The sequence below is a fragment of the Pinus tabuliformis genome, chromosome 4_2, assembly GCF_031772625.1.
Source record: "Pinus tabuliformis cultivar Carrire ecotype Pingquan chromosome 4_2, CPIR1, whole genome shotgun sequence".
Taxonomy (NCBI): Eukaryota; Viridiplantae; Streptophyta; class Pinopsida; order Pinales; family Pinaceae; genus Pinus; species Pinus tabuliformis.
Window position 1 is genome coordinate 1,139,146,701 of NC_142304.1, and position 20,882 is coordinate 1,139,167,582.

Sequence of the window (20,882 nt, forward strand, 5' to 3'; positions counted from 1 at the left end):
TCACAAATGTAAAAGGGGGTTGGCTTTTGAGTTTGAAATGAAGGACCTAGGACTGATGCACTATTTCCTAGGACTAGAAGTCTGGTAGAAGCCAGGGGAGATTTTCCTATCTCAAGGAAAATATGTGATGAAGATATTGGAGAGATTCGGTATGGTGGATTGCAAGCCCGTAACTACCCCCATGGAGCTTGACTTCAAGAAGTTAAGCGGTAGTGATGTCGGACCTATTTTACGAAATGCTACCGAGTATCGTCAACTCGTCGGAGCATTGATGTCCTTGGTGAACTCCCGTCCGGATATATGCTTTGCAGTCAACACGTTGAGTCAACATATGGTTGAGTCTCACCACACACATTGGATTGGTGCCAAGAATCTGTTGAGATATCTTCGTGGCACGATCACTCATGGGTTGAGATACACTGTTGAAGATGTGAGATTACTTGGATATATTGAAGCTGATTGGGCAGGTAGTGTGGTGGATTGAAAGAGCACTTCCGAGTGTTGTTTCTCTTTGGGATCTGCCTCGATATCTTGGATGAGCAGGAAGCAGAAGTTGGTGGCTTTAAGCACCGCTGAGGCAGAGTACATTGCCGTTAGTATGGCCTCCTGTGAGGCAGTTTGGCTGCGAAAGCTCTTCAGTGAGCTGTTTGGATTTACATTGGATACCACCGTGATCCTGTGTGACAACTAGAGCGGGATTCGTTTATCAGAGAATCTCATATTTCATGATCGCTCCAAGCATATCGATAACAGGTACCACTATATTCGAGATATGGTGCAGCGGGGAGCAATAAGGCTCCAACATATCGGTACAGATGAATAGGTCGCCGACATTTTGACAAAGCCCCTGGGAAAGGTCAAATTCTTGACTTTCCGAGAACGACTTGATGTTGTTCAGAGACCCTCTTATGAGGGTCGAGTATGATGTATTGAGCTCTGAGAGCTCCAGAGGGGCGCGGGGTACTTCTTGGAGCGACATGTGAGCACAGGGCGACTCAACATCCCCTGGTGGTGCACTATGTACAGGGTGAAAGGTTCAACCTTCCCTTGTGACACCCCGTGGTGACTGTGGAACAGGATGATTAGTTCTCCTGTGGGCTAGGATGATTAGTTCTCCATGGCGACTGTGGAACAAGATGATTGGCGACTGTGGAACAGGATGATTAATTCTCCTGTGGGCCAGGATGACTAGTTCTCTGTGGCGATTGTGGAACAGGATGATTAGTTCTACTGTGGGCTAGGACGATTAGTTCTCCGTGACGACTATGGAACAAGATGATTAGTTCTCTTGTGGGTCAGGATGATTAGTTCTCCGTGGCGTCTATTGGACAAGATGATTCGTTCTCCTGTGGACAGGATGATTAGTTCTCCTGTCGAGGCATCCTACCCATGAAGTCTGGGACTCATGGGAAGTATCTCTCATTTAATCAATGAGCAGGGAAATGAGGCTAGGGACCATAGTAGTACTATCGATGGACGCATCGTTGTATCTACCATACTCCCTATGCTAGGATGACCTCCATTGATCTGGGATCAGTGAGAGTGTTATGACACACTCTGAGACTGACTTCGGGTCAGTGGAGGATGGTATGATACATCCTTGATCATTTCTTCTTCTTCATAGTTCGAGCAGAGCAGAGCAGGACCAAGTTGTGCAGGGCAGTGCATTTGATGGCTGGGATAGTAGCGATGGTCAGACGGATTGCAGATGGAGTTCTCCCTAGTTGAGAGGGAGTGTTAAAATTGGCAACTAGGGCCAAACTCCATGTGGGTCACCTTATTTATGGTTGCTGATATTTTTCCTAGATTCCTCTCGTCGAGAGGTGTAGGATTGATCTAAAGATCATCTGATTCCGACAAGTATTTATGGAGATATGAATTTATTTCTAATTACTTGACAAATTGTCAAGGTCGGCCAACAGCTAAGTGTGTGGCACACATGCCCAGTGTTTCATATAAATAGAAGAGAGGTTGAGTCATTTGCAACTCATCTCATCACTCATCTTCTCTCTCTCCTACGCATTAGATGAGCCTCTCTCTCTCACACGTGTGGCTGAAAAAGGAAGACACAGATTTCTAGTTAAGGCAGCGTTGACTTGAGTTGACCTAGCTGCAGGTGGGTATATTGGATAGCATTGACCAGCGTGGAGGCTTTCTTGACTGAGGATTGGGTTGGGCAGCCTCTCCTAGGCTAGCCGCAGTTCTGTTCAACAACTTTGACCAGTTTTGACCACCCCTTTGACCAATGTTGACTGTTAAGGAGCTGCTGCAGGCTTGACCAGAGTTTGACCAAGTGTTGACTGTTGTTTGACTGAGATTTGTGGACTGTTTTGGGCTGCTAAAGACAACTATTGAAGACCGAGTTCTTCAAGTTGACTAGAAGTCAATCGGGGGCTGTTTTGACCAAGTTTCACTGTGCTGATTTAGGGCTCTCTGCTGCTGTTATAAAATTACAGAATTCTGCATTGTACTATTTCTCTCTGATGAACTATTGAAGATAAAAGAAGATTTGATCAAAGGGTTTCCCCACATTGGGGTTTGTCCCTGGCTAGCCGCCACATCTTGTGTCTCTTGTCTTGGCTTGTTTTCTGTCGATCTTTTAATGTTCTATCTGCGCTTTACTTTATGTTTATGTGATTGCTAATTTGTGGCTAATAAGAAGAAAAGAAGTAAACTGCTCTAAGCATAGAACATACCATAATTTAACAAGAAGCAACTGAAAAACATCCAAAATTAGCTAAACTTAACTGTGTTCAACATACAATGAATGTTGGAATTTGACTGCTGCTGACCCTCTGAAACTTTTGCATTGCTGCCAACCTTGCTATGTGCTGATCAGTCTCTGGTCCCAAGCTACTGCATTTGTCCTCCAAACAATCCACTGCATCATCTGACACTAAGTCCATTTCGCTACTGTTGAATTTTGGGCTCCCGTAGCAAGGAATTGATCTAAGAGGTGGACTCCTCAAGGATCCTGTCCACATGTAATCCTCTCGACAACAACTCAATATCGCCCCGTCTCCTGCCTGGAGATGTGTGGGCACTCATGGCATACTCATCGTCGTCAATATTTGCTGAGGCAGCCTTAGGATGATGTTTCTCATACTTGTCCTTTTTCTTCAAAGGACATTGGGATGCATAGTGGCCCAACTCGCCACAACTGAAACATTTCACCTTCGAAATGTTCTCCTTTCGCTTCGGCTTCTGCTGTCCCTTCGATGCTAGAGCTGTGTTCTCCTCCTCCTCCTTCATCTTTGTGCCACTCCCACTGCTACCACTGAGGTTGGCCTTCACTAGTTCCCTCCTTAACTCCTGTTAAAGAACCGCCCACATTTCCTCCCATGAAAGCAGTTTTTCTCTGCCCAATATGCTTTGGACAAAAAATTGCCATTCATCCGAGACCTCCATTCAGGGCTATCGTCACCATCGCGGTTGGCTGAGGAGTGGACCCCATTGCAGCAAGATGGTCTCTAGTGTCCTGAAGACGCTGAAGATAGAGGTTCACCCCTTCTCCTTTTTGCATCAAAGTTCGCTGCGACTTCTGCTAAAAATACATCTTCCGCTGTTAGGAAGAGCCTTCATATAGAGAAGACAAGGCTTCCCACATCTCTCGGGCTGTATCCTTGCCTTGAAAGTGTGAGACCACATGATCTTGAACTCCATCGAGAATGAGTCTCTTCGCCTTCCCCTGCTCGACCTTGTTCTTCTTCTTTTCATCGTTGTCAGCAGGGACAACTACAACACTTTTGACGTAGGCCTCAGGATTATATTCCTCCAGAACAACTAAGATTCTGGTCTTCCATATGACATAGTTGGAAGCACCTTCCAACCTATCTTGATCTCTGAGCCCATGCGATGCCATCTCACCCAACTGTCGAACTGACTCCTCCTAGTCACTGCTTAGCATTGTTGCTCGACAAGTGAAAAATTCGAACTTTTTGGCAAAAAGTTCTTTGAGGAGAAAATTCCCCTTCTACGTGTCTTTGTTCTTATCTAGTGGATTTTTTCCCCGGCAGAAAATGTGCCCTTCAACACTGTGTTGAGGCTCTGCGTCACTCCCTCTGCCTCTGCAAACTCACGAGCTAGAAAACGTACCTCTCTGTTGTCTCACTCAGAGAGAGATTTCCTCTGATCTGCTTCTCGGCAAGGATTGTGCAATCCCTTCAAGGAGATTCGAATTGTTGCCAAGTGCAACTTTTGGCTTCACTGCGCAGCATTGGATTTGCTCTTCCTGTTTCAAAATCAATCCTCTGATACCATGTGAAAATTCCTAGACTCGAAGGAACCCCTACTGCAACAAATTTGAATCTACTTCACCTACTTGATTTTTAAATTACATTCATCAAGTTATTCTTTTGAATACTAAAGCAAATTACTTCTACAAAATAGAAAATAGAGCAAAGAACAAGATAGAGCAAATAGAAAATAGAGCAAAGAACAAGAGACATAGGACACACTTATTTTTGGACACAATATTCCCTGAAAAATCCAATGCGGGAAAACAAGTGCAAAAGTTCTGAGGGTTTGTTATTATGCAGGAGAAATATCTGAATACAACTCTAGGATGCTCATCTAGCAATTCTTTACAGAGAAAATATTGGCGGAGAATCTGAGTAAGTTTTACCTCACTTCACCTGGTAGAATTCCCACTGATCCGGCACAAGACTGGCTAACCTCGCTATTTTTGCGCTGACTCTGCGTCAACCCTGCGTCACCTTCTCTGCCCTTTGCGTCAGCTCTCCCGGCTGTTCCATTCCTAGCAGTTCTGACAGTTCTGGATTCTGCCTAACAGGAAGCTTTTCTGCGTCAGCTCTCATGGCTACTGCGCTGCTTCTGCGTCAACTCTCCTGGCTGTTCCGGCAGTTCCTAGCAATTTCAGCAGTTCCCGGCAGTTCTGGATTTTGCGTGACAGGCAACTTTTCTGCGTTAGCTCTCCCGGCTACTGCGCTACCTCTTTGCAAGCTCTCTCCGCGTCTCTGTTCTGTATTTTCCGGAAAGTCCTTCTCCCAGATTCTCTTTGCCCCTCAGCTACAAGATCTCCCCAATCGATTTTCCTCCTGAGAAATTCTCACTTTAGAAAACCGATTTTCTCTATCTCTCTACGTGTATTTCCAAATGAACCCCAAGCCTCCATTTTATACTTTTCCTGTTGAGTCTTCAACGACCAAGATTAAGTCTCTAATCAACAACTAAGATTAAAACATGACTTGATCCGCCTTCTAGATCATTCTCACCCATATTTTGATTAATACCCTTTAATGTTTTAATTTCCCTAAGTTTAGACTTAGGAACTCCATTAAAAATATTAACTATTGTAATAAAATACAATCTAGGTGGAATTTCACCAAATGGTTTCTGAGTTCTTTAGAACTCATGTGCCTTAGCCTCTCCACCAATTTTCAAGGCTAGAGTACTTCCGATGCTACCAAAAACTAACAAAAACATACCTCTTGTTTCTTAACAAACCTTGTAGTTCCAATGGTTTGTTTTGTGAAGCCTTCTTCCATGTTCCTTGAGTATTCAACAAATGTTTTCTAAAAAATATGACTAGAAATGTGATTAGTATTTAATATAAACAAGCTTAGATAAGTAAGTGAAACCAAATATAAAAGACGATAAAAGTAGTAAGATACTTATCTTTGGATGTTGGTAAGGGCTCCTTCCAAGGCTGAGGGGTGCAAGGGATAGAGTCCCTAAGTGTTCCTAGAAAATAGGTCTTTGACATCGAGTCCTTCCATCATGTTCTTCTTTGGTGAAAATTCTTTGGCAAAGTTTGCTTGATCCCTGTCCCTTCTTTCTTGGCCCTTTAGGCTTCTAGATTTCTTTGTAGACTTCTTCACTTTTCCTTTTACTAGATCCAAGACTTTATTCTTTTCGAGGATGAGATCTATCCTCTTCTTTCAAGCATTGAATGATTGTTTTAATTTGTTCTCTTCCTTTATTGTGTTAGACATTGTCCTTGAAGATAGTAAGCTTCTTTCCTTATAAGGTCTCCTTATGTGATTCTTTAATCAACTTTTTGAGTTTCCTTAGATTAATTTCAATAGATCCTTAAACTGTCTTTTTCCTCCTTCTGTTGGTCAATAATTGTCATTGATGAAATATATATCTGTTGAGCTCTCTATTCTGCACTAAACTTTTAAGGCCAGTCACATTAAAAAATGTTTTTCACCATCTTAGAGACATTCCTTCACGATGATCCTTATACCATCTGAAAGAGGATTGTTTCCTCTTTCAAACGAGCCCTTACATGCCTTGAAACTCCCAGTGGTTAGAGAGAAATCGATTTTTTAAGTCAAAATGTAATTATTCATTTATGGAGCCGACCTGTACTTGGCCTCTCATGTCGGCCTGCTTATAGGAGTCGTGTCTCTTCGCATTAGCACTAAAAACACTATATATAGGGTGCTTGGACATCACTTCTTCATCCCACTCATCTGAAATACAACACAGGACAGGAGGAAAGTAGTTCACAACTCGTGAACTCAGATAAAAGAGATTAAGGGCACAAAGCAACTTACTTTTTTGGACTGTTGGTTGAAGACTGAACTCGGACTAAGGTTGTTTCTCTCTCTCGGACTGGTCAGACATTTAAGATAGCTCCTGCACCTTCGAATGAGGCAGATGTCCTGGGACTGTGGCAGGATGTTAGCATCTCAGGCTATTGCAGAGACAAGGCATACATCTGTGGCAAGGTGTTAGCATCTCGGACTATTATAGTAACATGCATACATCTCTAGCTATTGCAGTAACAATCTTTACATCTCGGGTTTATTACAGTAAGGTTTGGGTTTCATTCCAGACCTCGGGTTATTCAAAACTATGCTTCTCTGTGCCTTTCACACCTCGGATGACTGTGCCACCTTGGATGACTAAGATGAGCCCTCTCTTCGGACTGTTTCAGAGCATTGACCAATAGATGGAGTAGTGCTTACCCAAACTGTGCAGAAGTATTGTCGAACTAGGCAAAAGTGTTCTCACTTTCGAATTGGGCAGCAATTGCAATATACTTGAACTATGGACTTAGAGATAGCTTGAGAAAAGGATAGTGGAATAATTCCTCTACTTGACAGTGAATAATAAACAGTAAACAGTGGCACAATACTTTTGAATAGGCAAAGAACCCTCTCTTGGGCAGTGGGATTGATGAAGTAAAGTGAAGTAATTTTGGGAGTAATTGAACGAAGAAGACAGTGAAGAGTTTCATTGATGACAGTCAAGTAAGTACAATTTACATTCTCTAATAAAAAAAAACAGCAGGATTGTTGTCCTTGGAGTTGGTGCTCCTAAACACAAGGTTGGAGCCTTGGATAAGATAGGGTCGAAGCCCTAGAGGTCGGAGCCTCATCAAGTCCAAGTTGGTTCTTGGCAAATATTCATCATTTATTGTATTCAATCTTTTCTATACTTAATAAAATCATTATTATACATTTCTCTGATTAAATTGTGAAGAATCTAATTGGTAAAAATAACAATTGAAAAGAAATACCGATTCACCCCCCTCTCAGTATTTCCAACACCTTCTTCACCTTAGTTCCATTCTCCAACTTTTAATGATGTTGATCCCAGGCTTCTTAGCTTTTGTTATCTCCCAATTCCATTGTATGAGAGGATGATTCCCCTGTCATGTGCCTTGATGCTCCACTATCAATGATCCATGGATTGTCATCACTAAGAGAACCTGTAAAAGCAGCCAAGAACCCTTGACTTTTGACCTTGTTGAATAAGTAGTGGATGTCCTTCTTGATCCGACTTCCGACAATGTTGATACCCATTCTCATATAGTTTATCAAAGAGGCAGAATCCATGTCCATTTCTTTTGAGCCAACAAAGTGATCTTCAACTTTTCCTGACCTTAGCTCTGATACCATGTTGAGAAATCAATGCAAGTAGATTAGGGATTGATTCCTCTTTTTTGATAATTACTTGTGAGTTATGTTGGCTTCTTTTACTTCTTTATTATCTTATATTTTATCAAACAATTACCATATTAAGTGTGTATGAAGATCACAAAAACACAAGACACAAGATGTAGGCACTATGCCAGGGAAAAACCCCCCTTGAGGGGAAAACCCTGCCAAAAATTCTCTTCCTTCAATTGTTTTTCTTTGAGACTCCTCAACCTAGACATAGACCAAACCTTCCCTCCACACCAAGTCAGCCCTTCCAGATCTTCGACCCCTTTGCAGCAACACTTCCACCCCAACAACTTCCTCTGTGCAGCAACTTATGACATCAGGCAACAGCTAGCAGCAAAAACACTAGGAAGACTTCAAGCTCCCAAACTAGGGCATGAAAGAGAGAGAAAGTAGCACCAAAACTTCGATTTCTTCCTTCTCTTTGACCTTGACCCAATTGGCACTCCTTTTGGCTTCCTTGATCCACTTCGCACTTTTTCTGGCTTCTAGAGAGATATCGAACTAGCTTGAGATGAGATGCTCCAAATGAACTCGATCTCCTTCCTTTTATAGGCTCCAGGTGAGGTCAAATAGGTGTCCTTTAGGCCAACTTGATCTCCATTAGGCCGACTTCGTGTGGAGGTTACATGAATCATATTAATTCAATAATAAACCTTTTTACATGATTCCAAAGCTTAAGAAGGGTCTCTTTAATTGTACAATGACTCTATTGACTCAATATTAATCCTAGGAGTCCACAATGGGGACTTTGACTAATATAATGATGACCCAAGTGTGAAACCCATGCTTTAATAAGTAATTGATACAATATTAAAAATTTCTTTTCTTTATTCTTTTGACAAGTACATTACATAATGACTCAAATATACTTATGAAGACTGAACCTAGTTACATTCTTCAATGCAGTCTCCCCGACCAATCCATAGGTCTCACAACACATATCCTAAGGGAGAGATCATCAGTCTCATCATAAGGAAAGATACATAGCATCCAAATCATCTCAATGCATCTCCTCGACCACAAGGTCTCACGATGCACAATCTAAGTGAGGAATCACCAAATTAATGCATCTCCCTGACCATAAGGTCTCACAACACACAAGGGAGGAATCATCAAGTCAATGCATCTCCCAGACCAAAAGGTCGTGACAACACAACCTACAGGAGGAATAAAAAATGCATCTCCTAAAGGTCTCAGAGCACACAACCTACGAGAGGAATCACAAATGCATCTCCTGGACCACAAGGTCTCGCGGCGCACAACCTGTTAGCACTCCTCAATGTCCCAAGGCCGAGAAAGGAGACCGATGGAGGTAACTTCAAACCAACTTTGGATTTGGTAGCTAGCCCTACCAAATTAGAGAGGGCTCTCTCTGCAATCTCACAACCAATAAAATGACTGGGAGGGAAAATAGATCTTAGGCTAGATATTCAACTCAATAGGGTTTGAATTTAGGGTTTGCTGGACCAGGGTCATGGGTCTGGGAACTAGGTCAGGGTTTCTAAAGATCAGTTGCAGAGATACAATGGGGCAAGGTAGGTATGATCAATGACATATTGGAGTTGTCATTGTGGTATAGGGTTGAAATAAGGAAGGATCAAAATGAGCATAAACTTATTTGATGATAAAACAGAGGAAAAAACACTATCACAAAAGCATACCACAAGAATCCCAAGATAATAATTGCAACTGCTAGTATTATTCCTGCAAAGTGTACACTATCTCCAAGCCTCTCACTCTCAAATGTCCGGCCCTATCTATGACTTAGATCAGGCTACATATAGATCAAAAACCACTTTCCCCCTCTCAGGGGTCAAATCCACCATCATAGGAACTGTTTACAAGAATATCTCCAACCATAACTAAGACTAGGGAGGTTAGAAACCAACTCTCTGTTTAGACTAAAACCAACTTAATTGACTTTTACAAGCATTAATGAGTAGGAATCTACACTAATTTGATATTTACAAGCTCAATTACATCATAAGAAAACCTTAGAAGAGAAATTACATCACAAAACTTGACTTTGACCAAGCCAAACTTGAAAATTTCACTTGCTGACAGAAGTGCATCGAATTTGAAAGAAGCACAACGAATAGTTTGAGGGCACTTTTGAGTGACTTTTCTTCATCCATTTGCTGAACTAAAGGTAGATCTGGAAAGCCTGGGATGTCTACTTATCCTTAGAACTTTCAAGCATGCAAAAACAACTCTCCAAGGCGGCTAAAAATCACTTTTCCAAAGACTACTCCAGAAGCGCAGTGAGGGGGTCAAAAATGTGGCAGAAACATGATTTTTAGCATGTATTTTGACTTTTTCCCTGAAACTGCAACCTGACATGGCAACCCAAGTATATATTTGATATGTACAGGGCATAATCTATCCAACCATCTAAGTTTTTCCTCATTTAGTGCCCCTGGGAAAAAGTAGTATGAAATTGCCAGAATTTGCAAAAATGCACAAAAACTAAAAAATTTGCAAAAATTCTTCAAAATTGCCTCTAACTTGCTCCTTTAAGTTAGTGAATAATAGGTTAGGCAATCAAAGATGCATCAACAAACAAATCAAGGTTGTGCCTCTTTCTTAGCTTGATTAGGGTTTTCTTCAGTGTCTTTTTCAAATTTCAAACCTTAATCTTGTTGATCCAGTTCCTGATGTAGTAGTGCATGGCCATGTGTCTCTGAAGCTTGGTGTCCTTGTTGGCCTTCTTCAAAAGCATCTCCAAGTGTTCATTGGCTCTGTGTAGCCAATACTCTGTCCTTTTCAAATTCTGCTGCAATGGTGCCTTCAATGTCTTGCTGACCTAGTGGAGGAGATGGCTCACTCCCTAGTGCTTCCTTTCTTTTCAGTCCTCTAGTCTTTGGCCTCCTTGGCTTGATTTGAGGCCCTTATCTTCAAGCTGCTCAACATCTATCACACTCTTACCTTTATCATCATTTGCCACCAAATCAACCCTAGGTTTAGAAAGCAAAAACTGATTTACCTTAAGTTGCTTATTCTCTTGCTGTAAGAATGCAATCATGAAGTTTGCTTTTGCCAAGTCATCCTTAAACTCTCTGATTTCTGCCTCTTTCTCTTGGATGATTTGCTCAGGTGACTTATCTTTCTCATGCCCTTCTAGGTCTGCCATGTGAGTATCAAAATGTACCTGTTCTTCTTCATGCAAAGGTGCATCATGGTGATGTCTTGATGCTTCTTGTCGAACAGTAGGAGGCTTAACTCTTTCTACACTATCATGAGCAAACAAAAGTCTCTTACCTCTACTATATGTTTTTGTCACCTCTGTCATAGGTGTCCTTGTCACTATTTTTCTTGTAGAGTCAACTTCTTGAGGTCTTGGTGATCTTTCCAATGGTGAACTTTGACTGCTAGGTTGACTAGTAGTAGGGAAAAGAAAAGCTGACTGCATGAATGCCTCCCAAGATAAGTTGACTTGTGACAACTGATGCAAAACAATAATTTTGACCAAGCTATGATGAAATAGGTTTGCTTGGTGATCTTTCCCTTTGCTTTGTACCTTCTCTGTCATCTTGACCAGGCTTTTGTATAGGTAATGAGGTAGGTTAAGAGGTTTGATGGCTGTGAAATGCATGAGTAGTCTTATGTGATACTGGTATAGCCTTGAAAACCTACCCTCACAGGTAAAGTACTTCATGATCATCTTCATTAAAGGAGCATACTTGTCAAGCAATTGTCTGAAGGGAAAAATGTGTTTGGGAGCATTCTTGTAGGGTGGCTTTAAGAATGCTGTGTAGTTCTCAATATCTAGATCCATCCCTTTGAACTAGATTTCTCCATGGTTAGGGATTCTAGTGGCTATGGCAATGGCATCTGCTGAAATGGTGAAGTCAACCCCTGCTATGTTGGCCTTATCCCTCCTAAAGTTGGTGGCAAAGAGGCTTGTCAACTTGGCATTGGAACCTACTTCTTAAATCTTCTCACGGAAAACTAGGCAACCTACATCTTGGAAAGATTTCTTGATGAAAGGTGAGGCCATGATTTCTTGGACCTGAGTGGGCTCATACCTAGAAATTTTCCCTCCATTGTACTTTTTCTTCTCAGTGTCACTGGTTCCAGTCTCCACGGTAAAACCCTAGCTCACAAGGAGGAAAGATAGGGTTTGACTTGGGAAAACAGGGGATTTGGCATTGTTTTGTAGAGGGAAGGGAATGAAGAGGTTAGGGTTTGTCTAAATTTATGGGGAAATTTGGGAGGATAGGGATATGTGTTAGGGAGTGTAGGGAAGTGAAATTTTTGGGAATGAGTGAGGGGAAGGGGTAGAAAGCTTCAAAATACAGTCCTAGCCTAGGAAATTGTCAAGAAGTGTAGCATAGGCTAGGGTTTATGGGAAAGTGAGGGAGATGAGGGGAATAGGTATGGGAAACACTAAGGGGAGGTAAATAAAGTGTAGGGGAGAGTGATTGAGCAGAAAATGTGAGGGTTTTATCACTGCAATGAAACAAAATGCCCTAGAAACCAAAAGCACAGCGAAACCCTAGGAGAGGGTGTTTCACTGACTTTTTGTGAGAAAATTTATGAAAGGAGGAGTGATGGAGGTCCACTTACTTGCCAAGGAGGTTTTAGAACCTGTAGTTGTTGAAGAAAACCTCTGTGATGGCTGATTTGTCTCCCTCTTCAAAAGCGTAGCGTTCTGCCAGAAACGCAACGAAGGCTGCCAGAAGCGCGGCGAAGGAGGAGAATAGCTGACTTGGAGGCAAAAATTTGATGCTTTGGTGGCTAGAGTGCACTTTGATGGTGGAGAAATGCTTCATGAGAGTGAAATGAGCAACTGGTGTGCTTTGTTGGTCTTTTTATAGGCTGGAAGTTGATTTTTTCATTGGGTCATGATGTGACACCACTTGTCTTTTTGAAAAATGAAATGATAAGCTAGTGTACTACAGCTTTACAACTTTAGTATGCATAGTTACATCTTCATAAGGATCAAAATGTACTTTAGGAATCATTTTAGAACATTTTCCCTAATTACTACTCCCATAATGATGACCTAGGTGATGACATGACTCTTTTTGATGACTTGACCTAATAATGACACCTAATGGATTTACAAACTGATGATTTGGACCTTTGTACCTTGCAGTATGAATGACCATGAGATGATGAGTGAAATGGTGATCAAGACACTTTACTGATGACCTATCACAAGGAGTGATGGCATGACCAAGATGGCATTTTGTGACCATGAAATGATGGGAGCAGTAATATACCTAGACATACTAACCAATGATCAAATTTTATTTGAAAACTCATTTGAAACTATAAAAATTTGACCTAGGACCCTATCAACACATGGAAGAGTACATTTGATAACTGGTGACTCATAGACACTAACACAACCTACGGGAGGAATCATGATGCTATGTAATCAATGCTCCCTCGTAAAGATATTCTTAGCCATTCCAGTTTCTCCACATAAACATCATCAAACCAGTTCAATAGCAAAAATGTAGCCACGATGGTTCTCGGTACTTTATCAAACATTTCAACAAACAACAACATTCAACTGTTCATTCAGCTTCAGCCAAGGCTTCTCTCAGAAGCAAACATCAACAACTATCAATAGACAATAATAGACTTCAACATTGACTTCACAAAAGCAATCATTGACAATCATAGTAGATTCTAGCAGACAATAAGTGGCTTCTTACAGAAGCAAATATCAATATCCATAGTCGAATCCAACATATAATAAGTGGCTTCTCACAGGTGCAGGCATCAACAACCATAGTAGAATCCAGCAGACCATAATCGAATCCAACAAATAATAAAGACTAGCTTAAAAAATAAATATGCTCGGCTAACATAAGGCACTGCTAAAGTTGAAAAGAATTATTTGCATTACGATATTTTGTGGTTTTCTACACTATTTAAGGGGTAAGGTTTGACAATCGTATATGCAGGCAGAAGTGGAATTCGATGATGCAAGCAGATTCTCTTTTTCTGCTGAGTTTCTTCGAGTTCAAAGTCCAGCCGCTGACAGCAAGATTCGAACCATACAGGGTGAAAAAGTAAGACTTAGCTATGATACCATTCTAAAAGGATGAAACTATGTGCTGCTTATCAAATATCCAGGTTTTCTCATATAATGTGATAAATTCTCTTGGACTTTGTATCAATGGACCTGAAATTCATTAGTGAGAAAAGATATGGTTTTAGAATAAGTACTGACTTCTGATTTTCTTCCACGTGAGCCTCGAGACTATTCTTTCTCAAATTTTCCAAGAATATAATTATTGTAGACCATAAGATACGAAGCTTTACAATCTTTGAGACTCAAAAAATGATGTGAACTGTCGTAAAATTGCCATTCAAATGTTTAATGGTCGAGTATTGTGTCACTTCATAATGAAGATAATTTTGCCATTCAAATGTTTAATGGTCGAGTACTGTGTCACGTCATTATGAAGATAATTTGCTATTGATGAAGGGTGTTGATAACTCTCTGTGAACACTTCTATTTTTCTTGGCACTTCTTGCACTATTTTTCAGTTCTTTGAATTGTTCTTATCCCTGGAATTCTGCCTAAGATTTGAAGATACCGGTAGACAGATCTGAACTTTTGCAAAAGGCAACAGTATTTAGACAATCCATACTACATAGTATTTCATGTATAGTTATTTGGAAAGCTGACTGTAGAGTAACCGTTTGGTATAAGGATTGTCCTAGAGTGGTAATAGCTCATTGGTTCTGGTCTTTCCTACTTTATACATTTCAAGGTTTGAGGTATGTTCGACTCTTCGATTAATTTTCAATCCCAATCAACCTTCAGATTCAATGCTTTTGTCGATTGTCCTGTCAGGTAATAACTGGGAGACGGCATGTTGGTATCATGTCAGTAGAACAAGTAGGCAATTATGGCATAAGGTATCCCTCTTGAACTAATTTATTTGTATGGATGACCACCAAAAACAGTGTCTTATATAATATTTGTTATTTAAAGCAGGAATGTGTTAGGATATATTACTATATTTTTCTCTTTCTGATGTTGATGTCATGTCTTACATCAGAATAACCTTCGATGATCTGCACAACACAGGAATCTACACATGGGACTACCTTTACAATCTGGGTATCAATAAATTTACGCTGATGAAGGATTACATCAAAATTCTAAGGAAGTATAATCTTAGTCGAGATCCTCAAAGGAGAAAATAATACAGTGAAGTTTACTTTGTTATCAAGTCGAAGAGGCACTTAAGTGGCATCACTGCGGTTGTTTCTGGCAGCAGCAAAGAGAGTTGATTTCTCTTTACCATGGAAGGAGTTTAGGTTCTGTGTCATGTTTAACTGTATTAAAGTGTACTTAGTGCCTTTAGTTGCTACAAAGGTTTCATGGAATGTTAGATAGACTCTAGTCCAGTTTGAGAATAGGTATCACGTAGGTGGTCTAGTCATTTGTTTGTAATCAGGTCTTCTATAGGAACCAGAACCTTTTGTAATTCTACAATTGTAAAAGCAGCTTACTGATACTCTTTGTAATTTGTTTTTCAGAAGTTTGTTAAATTTAAACTTTAGAATAAATCGATCCTATGCTGAGAATGGCTTGCTTGAGAATAAAAAACAACCACTTGATAGACATCATCCTGTGTTGGAATCTATTTGGAAAATGTCCCTGACAAATATTGTGGTGTTTTTGCTTTGTTAATGAAATCAATGGTTGAAAGACATTTGTGCTGATTCACGTCAGTCCTTCCAAGTCCTCTAAATCGTTGTCCCTTATGAAGAAAAGGCCGAGGATTAAGGCTACACATTGTACATTTGCATTTGAAAATGAACATCAAAGGGATACTTTTCCTTCTTAAGTAGGCAATAAGATCAATATTAATATGACAGTCAATTGACTAATTGTTGGGGTTGGTAAATAATCATGAGCTAACCGATGCAGAAGACATTGTCAAGTTCTAGCAGTGGCTCGTAGATGAACTCCAATGTGCCCATTGGCCCGTTTGTGGGGATTTAAAGATTGCTTATGCAGCTGAGGATAAGGAAGCCTTGCTACTAGTGATTCTAAGTAGCAGAGAAAGAGAGGCATGGGTTGGCGCACCTTGATCTCTTGCGACCCAATTTTTTTTTGAAGGAATGACTCTTCTAACCTTTGGCTCACCTGGTCAACTTTTAGGAAGGGCAACGAAAGGGTGCTTGAGTGCGTTGATAGAACCATGCTCTGTGAGTTGTTTACTTTCTCATTCGATTGCTCAAGATCTTGTTCTTCCATGTTGTTTGACCATCAATCCAACTTTTCCATAGAAGGGCGTGTGAAGAGAATGCACATGCCAAAGGCACGCTGCATTATAATTCATGCTACCTCAACTATATTAAAAATATTTGGAATCTTATTTGTTGCCCTAGTGAGGATGTGGATTGGGTTGTTTAGTGGGAGGAAGTCATAGCTAGAACCAGCTCTTTCCTTATAGAGGTTTTGGGCACCAAATTACCTCTATCTGTAGAAAATGTAACAAGGCAGTGAAGGAGGAATTTGAATAGGTGAGCTAAGGCTCTAGGTTAGTCCCCTTGACAGGGCACCTCAAAGTGGTTGAGCCTAGAAATGACAAGGGCGCCCAACTCATAGTTAAATTGCATTGGCTTAAAACTAAAGACAAATTGACTAAGGATCACTTTAAATCTTTCTTTGACCTTTAAGAAGGTTATTGAAAGAATCCCGATGCTCAAGACCCCAGGAGGAAGGCTTTCCCTACAAACCGATATTGAGAAAGAGTACATGGCCCATATAATACTATTTTTCAGCCTGAGGAGCTAATGGAGGAATGTAGTTTGGCCATGCAAATATGTATTGACATGGTTCCTTCTAAGCTTTTAGACATGCAATTGAGTTTTTGTGATTAACCTTTAACATTGCACAAGCTTTTTGTAGCTCTTACTAAGTGTTGAGAATTGGTACCAAGGAGGTGTTTCCTAGTGCTTTGTGCCTAGCCTAGGAAAAGTGGTTGAACCTCTTGAGAAAAAGTGGCATTATGAGTTTATTAAAGTCATGTGATTTATTAGTTACTTCATGGGATTACAAAAGTACATTGTACTTTATATTATTAAAGTGACATTATGAGAAAAGTTACTTTTTGTTATAAAGTAAATGGTACACTTTTAAGTTATTAAAGTGACTAGAAGGGTCAACTAATGAAAAGGGGGACTTCAGGGGGTTAATGTGAGATTAGATCTCCTCCCTTGATCAAGAGAGGCTAAGATATAATCTCAGCCCTTGATCTTAGGGATAGATCTTTCTCTTCATTAAGAGAATAAAAAGGGGGAAATGGCACTTTTCATGCATTCATTCTTCATGTGTGAGATTGGAGAAGAGAAGGAGAAGGAGAGAAGAGGAGACTAGGTCGACTTGCAGAGAAGGAAACTGAAATAAAATTGAGTGGTTGAGAGGGAAAATCATACAACCTGTGGAGAGCACGAATTCCCAAGAAGATTGTACAGTTGAGAGGGCACGATTTCCCAGGAATATCGTATAGTTTAGAGGGTGCAAATTGTTGTTATTTGAGCAACATGATTTTCAAGGAACAAAAACACTGAAATAAAACTTTGTTAGCCCTGTTATTAGGGCACGAAAATTGAGACAAGTTGAACGAGGCTTTTGAGCTGACTCTCAAGGCACACAAATTGAGGATACTATACATCATTTAATGTTGTTACAAAGCATTGATTTCTGAGCCGAGTGGCATGCAAATAAAGGTTATTAAGGCACATATTTTGAGGCAGTGGTAGCATAGAAATCAAGAACAACTACAACTTGGAGTTTGTGTTGTATTAATTGTCGATTGTATTGTTGTACCAAATTCTCTTAAGAAAAAAGAAATCTCATGTTATGAACATAATATATAATTATTAATTAATAAATAATTAGCATATTGAAGAGACACGTCCTAAAGGACGTGATTATTTTGAAGGGGCACTTGTGTAGTATATAAGCAGGGCCCTCATTTGTAACCAAACATAATATCTTTCTATATTTCTTTTATTTCCAACAATTCCTTTAATCAACAATTAGTTATAACTCTACTAGTTTCTCTTTAGCTGTAACTATGATATTTCCTTATTATAACTTCAAAATTTCGATTATTGTCACTCTAACATTCACATTGTTGCAACTGATAACTTATGCTATTGTAATTCTACAATGTAGGTATATTGATGCAACTCTACTTATTCTTACTGTGTAAATATGCAGCATAGATTTATTGTTATTTAATATTGAAATTAATTATGAAATAATCATTGGGATTTATACACTAGATTGTGACTCAGGTTGTTGCTGCAACTCCGAACTAACACCAATGTACTCTATTTCGTTTCTAGAATTATAATTATTTTGTTTACGACATTGAACTGTAGCCTTGGTTGCTTTATGAGCAAGGTGTGGCTTGAAGAGTTGTGAGTGATTGCATCATATTCCACGTGCAACTACATTTATGTTGCAGTAATTGAGATCGTCTTAAAACTGGACTAAGTCACCTTAGATGCATGTGTGATTTATTTCCTACAGTGTGATATTTACTTTTCTTGCAAGTGTGATATTTACTTTTCTTGCAAGTGTGACATTTACTTTCTTGCAAGTGTGCTCTTTGCATTCCTTCAAGTGTGGATTGGATTGCATGTAGATTTTCCTTGGTGACTTGTGAAAACATCCTAATATTTTGTTTTGTGACACTCAATTAGGCTATTACTACAACTTAATATTATACTAGCATAGACAATGCATGGAATTTGCAAGTTCCATATAAACATCAAATTGACAATTAAATGAACAGATTTTGAGTTGTCTTTCTACACAAATAGAAACATAATTGAAAGGCCCATCATTTTTGGTGTCATTGTCAGGGAACTGTCAATAGTACAATTAGTTGTTATAGCCATTTTTTATTGCTTCATTTTATCTTTGATTGTTTGTTTTAGCAGATTTTTTTTTTTAGTAGATTAAAATAATCAATTTCTTACCTTAAGATAGAATGTCCTTTTAATCTTCCATGCCCATAACTAGAGATCAGCAAAGTAGATTTACCAAAAACCCCCATAAAACTAACATTGTAGGACAATCTCAAGATGAGAAATAGCACAAGAAACTAAATTACTTGACTACCGTAGCGAGCTCTCTTGGAAAAAGGAAGCATGAAGTCTCTAGCCATAAGCCCAAGGTCACAGAAGCCTCATCCTGACACCAATGGAAACTCTCTTTTCTGAGGATCTAATCAGTGAGAAACTCCACTCTAAGGAGCTAACTTATCCAAAATCTCCCAAAGCACCTTCAAAGAAGGAAGACAAGCCTCAAATAGAGATGGACCACAAAGTGAAGGATAAAGTGACCACCTTTGATTTGCCTATTCTCAAGTCAGAAAAGGAGACAAAGATGAAACAAATTCCTTATTCAACTATGCACAACTTCCATGGTCTTTAAAATGAATATCTTGATACCTTTCTTTTTGAGTTTGATATGCTCCGCTGATGCTAGGACTATGTATTATATGCTCAAAAGTTAAAGTTATTCCATGTCACCCTTAAGAATGTAGCACTACGTTGGTTCATGAGCCTCAATAAGGGAAGCATCCACATGTGGGACTAAATGAAGCAAAAATTCCTAGAAAAGTAACAAGACTACCGTAAGGACAAGGAAAGAAGGGAAGAGGTATTCCAAATGTCTCAAAATGAGGAAGAGAGCCTTGAAGACTATGTTGAGAGGTTCAAATACAATCTACAGAGAGAGAGACAAGAAAACTTGACTCCTGAGAAACTACATGTCCTATTGCTAAGAGGAATTTGGGATAATTGTATCGAGATCCTTAATCTGATGGGAGGCAGAGATGTCTCTCAACTACCTTACAACTTCATTACTGAATTATGTTGAAAATACTCCAAAGGCACTTCAGAGGCTAGTAAAGGAGTTAGAGACAAACTGACAAAGATTGGTAAATCTATTGGAAGTGGGGTGATGAGAGTGGAGATTGGGAACACATGCTTGGAGACTTCAAGACTAACATGTTCAGTTCCTTGAGCTCCCAACTAGATACATTGCAGATGAAGAAGAAGAGGGAAGAAATAGAGTTAGTGATTTGAAATGACCATATACTAAATACTAATGTAGAATTGATTAACCATTAATGATTTGAATGATAACTGAAAGCACAGAAATCGAGGAAAATCGCTGGATCAGAACACTTTACGACAATTGATAAACCATAAGTAAGATGCAAAACAGAAGTGAAAACAACAAATACACAGATATACCAGACAACAAGATTGATTATGGAGTTTGTCCCTGATGGACTACGTCTCTGGGTCCGCTTTCAAGATGGGCGACCGTTTTTATTAGGAATGAGAAGGAAGGAGTCGATTACACAGTGATTTAGTCAGACTGAACTTGCACACAGGAAATTATTACCTCTGTCATCAGATAGCTCTTTGAACCAGCTTTCCAATGCCTCTTACGATTTCCAATTCCGACTTCCAATGCTCCCAAAACACTGAAAACAAAACAGCCTCTAACCTCCAGAATCTGCATACAAAAACCCAAAACCACCAATCTATTCTTCAATGAGAAAAACTGCCTCTTATAGGCTTGCAAGTACATTAAAACCTCCTTGACTGCCTTTAGGAATGAATTTGCTGACTTCTGGGGTTGATTTAAGGTTTTGGTTAAGAGTCTTTAATGTCACATAGTGACATTCACCATTTATGAATTAAATTAATCCAAAAATACAATTTAAAACCCAAAATAAACTTTAGGTTAGCCCGAATGCCGTTAGCGGTTAGCTAACCGGGCGGAGGAGGGTGACACCTCATGTGAGCGCTGGACCAAGCCCGCGGTCAGCGCGCTGGTGGTTCCACTGACGGTTCCAACTAGTGGTCCCCCGAATTGCGCGATGAGTTACTTGTGTTCACATGCCACCCGGTTCTGCTGCGGTTATAACCAATGGTTAACTGCAACTTCCG

At 39.9% G+C, this 20,882-nt stretch overlaps 1 protein-coding gene across 2 annotated transcripts in view; it reads left to right on the forward strand.

The window, feature by feature from the left end:
- LOC149173687 (Myb domain protein) overlaps positions 1 to 15,602 on the forward strand; it is a 101,307-nt gene extending 85,705 nt beyond the window's left edge. The window contains exons 2-4 of one of the 2 annotated variants that reach the window (XM_089424698.1): positions 13,838 to 13,945; positions 14,737 to 14,801; positions 14,974 to 15,602. In XM_089424698.1, the coding sequence (XP_089280824.1) occupies positions 13,838 to 13,945; positions 14,737 to 14,801; positions 14,974 to 15,016 (216 nt within the window). In that variant the 3' untranslated portion in view covers positions 15,017 to 15,602. Of the gene's footprint in view, positions 1 to 13,837; positions 13,946 to 14,736; positions 14,802 to 14,944 lie in introns of both variants that reach the window. The other variant, XM_089424697.1, reaches the window with a different exon arrangement.
- The last annotated feature ends 5,280 nt before the right edge of the window (positions 15,603 to 20,882 follow it).